At 39.8% G+C, this 3700-nt stretch overlaps 1 protein-coding gene across 2 annotated transcripts in view; it reads left to right on the top strand.

The window, feature by feature from the left end:
- Window positions 1-33: 33 nt before the first annotated feature.
- TENM3 (teneurin transmembrane protein 3) overlaps window positions 34-3700 on the top strand; it is a 120028-nt gene continuing 116361 nt past the window's right edge. For both annotated transcript variants that reach the window (XM_010136601.1, XM_010136593.1), the window contains exon 1: window positions 34-269. In XM_010136601.1, coding sequence (XP_010134903.1) covers window positions 98-269 — 172 coding nt within the window. In that variant the 5' untranslated portion in view covers window positions 34-97. The remainder of the gene's footprint in view (window positions 270-3700) is intronic.

Raw genomic sequence — 3700 nt, 5'->3', positions numbered from 1 at the left:
ATACTTCCCCATTCCCTCTTTCTTCCACAGGCATTTCCTATTCAAAACAGGAACAGGGACCACACCGCTGTTCAGTACTGCAACGCCAGGGTACACAATGGCATCCGGCTCGGTTTATTCCCCTCCTACTCGGCCACTACCTAGGAACACTCTGTCCAGAAGTGCTTTTAAATTCAAGAAGTCTTCGAAGTACTGTAGCTGGAAATGCACTGCACTCTGTGCTGTAGGGGTCTCAGTGCTGCTGGCAATACTGCTGTCCTACTTCATAGGTGAGTCCCGCTTTTTATCATTGTCACCATGAACAGGGATGTCTGGTGGACTGCATATGGACTGTGACATACTAACCTTTAACTAGCAAAGTTTTTGGTAACAGTAGAAGCCACAAGAATGATGTATTGAGAAGTCCCAATTGTTTAGGGGAAACAGAAAATTTGAATATTTTGCAAGCATTCTGCAGCATGAGAGTGGGTGAATTAACTTCAAAGAAGTATCTGAACTGCAATTAAGCTGTGTGGTGTCTGATTCTTATAAAAGTATGTGTAAAATAGAGGCCATAAAAAATCTGTAATGTGGCTATAACTTGCAGCGTATCCATGGATCTCTTTTTCTCTCCTTTTGCATGAAATATAACTAATACAGTATTTAGGAATGCTAGCTATCCCTTATTTCATCATTACGTACACGTATGTTTGTGTATAGAGCTAGAGCAAAAGTCTAGGTAGACTTTTGCTTGCAAGACAGCAAAAGTAATTGTCCAAAAGGACAGCATGCAGAGAAGATGCAGACAACTTCTCTTATGGGTTGTTTATTTTTAATTAGTCTCTCTTTTCTCTATTTGTTTGTTAAATTCCATTTCCCAATTTTTATTTTAGAGGTTTTCCTTTATTTTTTTATCTCTTTAATTATTTAATTTCATAAATGTTCACTATAAATATTATATAATTTGAGTGTTAGGCAATTAGTGGAGGCAGTGCTTTTCTGTGAGAAAAATACCATTGACTTTCCTAAGGGATTGGAACAGAGGGGAACAGAAGCTGGTTTTGTGCTTGTAACTTCTTCTACAGTTTTGTCCAGAATGCAGAATTTTTCACCTCTGAGTCCATAAATGATATTCAGAGAGTTTCTTTCAACTGATTTGTTAATTAGTTTGAGTCACCGCAGTTATGGAAATGTAAGTGTAAGGGTCTGGGTTTTGGTATTGGTTGCACTCAGATTCAGAATCTTAGATGTCAAGGAAAGAAAGTAGAAAGAGGAGAGTCAATCTCTGCTTCCCAGCCTCTTTTTAAAATCGGTGTAAATTAATAATGAAGCCTAGAAAACCTTATGATCCTTAAATCTCCATTGCCTTTGTTGAAACAGGCTTCCTAAATTTTGGTTCAAGGCACAGTGGAAGCTGTATAAAGCCTTTGAAGTAGTTCTTGCGGGACTGAAGCTCCCGTGAACAATGCAAAAAATTGAGTCGCTGAGGAGCTGGAGAAATTGCTCTCTGCCCCTCCTTTCCACCTCAGGTTCCAGCTCCAAAGAGTGAATGGCATGTGTGCAAATGTAGGGCTTGCTACCGCTGTCCAGCCTCTTTCAGTCATTGGATTTGTGGTTATTTTGCATAAATGTGCACAAGCGTCTAAAGGTGTGGTTTAGTTAAGCTGTGACACTACATTTCTTTTAAAGTGGGATTGAAATAATCCCATCTATAAAACACATCAATTGCACCCTTTAATATTCCATCACAAGTCATCAGAAGCAAACATCTACTAAAATGCTAGAGAAGGAATTCAGTATGAAGTATCACTGTTAAGAACTGGAGAAAATAGCCGTACACACAGTAAAATACTGAAGACCTGATTCTGAGCTGAGCTCTATACTTTGCTGGCCCCAAAGAGCCAGATTACTTACAAATCTGAAGGGCACAGGAAGATAGCTGTACTGGGTTATTTCTCCCACAGGCACATTAAGAAATATAAGCATGTCTAATGCGCCTCTATTCCTGTATTTGGGAAAAAGAGCTTTGCAGTGACTGAGAGCCAAACCCAAAAACCAAACAAATATAGCTGCACAAGATTTCATGGGCACATGCCAACTCACATCCTTGCAGAAATAAACAATGTGCAAGGGCCTTCCTCTGCCCATAGTCAACAGGGACCTCTTTGCCTGCTGGTGTTACTACACTTATTGCAGCTAGCTCAGCAATCTAAATGTAAAATCTAGCACTCAGGAATGTTCTCTAGAGAACTTTGTGTCCATAAAACCATGAATGGATTACACTCATTCATATATGGTTCATAGAGGTGGTTTTCCCATCTCTACAGATGTAATATCAGAAATAACTCTCCATTTAATAGGCCATCCAAGTATAAAGCAGTGAAAATCATTAATGTAAGATGGAAACGGTTCTTCATCTTGGTTAGCTGTTTCATAACATAGGTGTGAAAAGGAAATGACTGGGTAGGAAATTGGTCATAACATAAAAATATGGAAAGAACTGCAGTATTGTGTCACCTCTAGCATCCCACAACATGCCACTAACACAGTGGTCTGGCCTGTCTGCTGAGGTTTACAGCACCTGAGGCGACATGTCACATTCGTAAAGCCAGTTTGAGACATGTTTTGAACTTCACAGAGATGCATTGCCACAAGCATGAAAATGCTATGGCCTTGCTGCAAAATGTGCCGGTATTGGCACATCAATATATATTGATAAGGAACACAGTGTTTCTGTTGTCCACTATGTGACTGTGGCAACTGCAAACTGAAAAGCTAGTAGGATTGATTGCCTGGCGCATGGTGGTGTAACCAGACTCTTCTCAGAAGGGCAGAGAGATGAACGTGTCATCACAGGCTTATTTTAGTTGCAGTGGATATGGGGTAGAGAAGGTGACTTCAGACCCTACTGTCTCTGCTCACGTAACGTAAGGCAGAAGAGACAGTTTGCTAGACTTCATGTCTGCCTTTGCAGAACTGCTCAGTCAGTTACTGCTCCATCAGTTAGCCCAGCCAAAGGAAGGGGCTGCATTGAGAGTCTGGTCTGTCTTGTACTCCTTCCGTCACTCTGACAGGAAAGACACCTGCGTTTACAAAGTCTACAAAGAGGAGGTGAGAGCAGAGGATGTCAGCATGGGTAGAGACCAAAGCAAACACTGCATTGTAAGACCACTTAATGCAGCCTTCAGGGTCACAAGAAATTGAAAATGTTATTTCAGTTTAAAGGAAAGAAAGTCTCACTTCCAGCCTCCCTGCATATTTTTGCTTTTCTAGCCCTTGTGGTGTCTCTCAACCATTTTTCAATGTACCAAATGTTTAAGTTTACCATTCCTGTCAATGAGACTTGCTCATTTTTAGAGAAAATAGAAGAGAGTTGTGGAAGAGGTTGGTCCTTTGTTTAGAGGCTTCATCTACTGTTAAATGGTTGAGAAACAACGAGTTAAGCAACAGAAACATGCAAATGCTGAACCAATACATAGTGCAGCAATACAGAGAGAAGTGAAATTTAAAAATAGCTCTAGTTTAGAGTAAAGGATTCAAAGAAAAGCTCTGTGAAACAATGGGTTAAAAATATAGTGAATAAAGAATATAAACTCCCTCATTTTGGGATCAAAATCATACTAGAATTTCTTCAAGCATTCATTTGCTCAACTCTTGTTCATAATCAGATGAATAAAATAACCAATTTTTTTTCCAACACGAGCATTTTAGAATCTCTTTC

The sequence above is a fragment of the Buceros rhinoceros genome, unplaced genomic scaffold, assembly GCF_000710305.1.
Source record: "Buceros rhinoceros silvestris isolate BGI_N320 unplaced genomic scaffold, ASM71030v1 scaffold6810, whole genome shotgun sequence".
NCBI classification, from domain to species: domain Eukaryota; kingdom Metazoa; phylum Chordata; class Aves; order Bucerotiformes; family Bucerotidae; genus Buceros; species Buceros rhinoceros.
The sequence above is the reverse complement of the archived record's forward strand: the minus strand, read 5'-3'. Positions and strand labels throughout refer to the sequence as shown.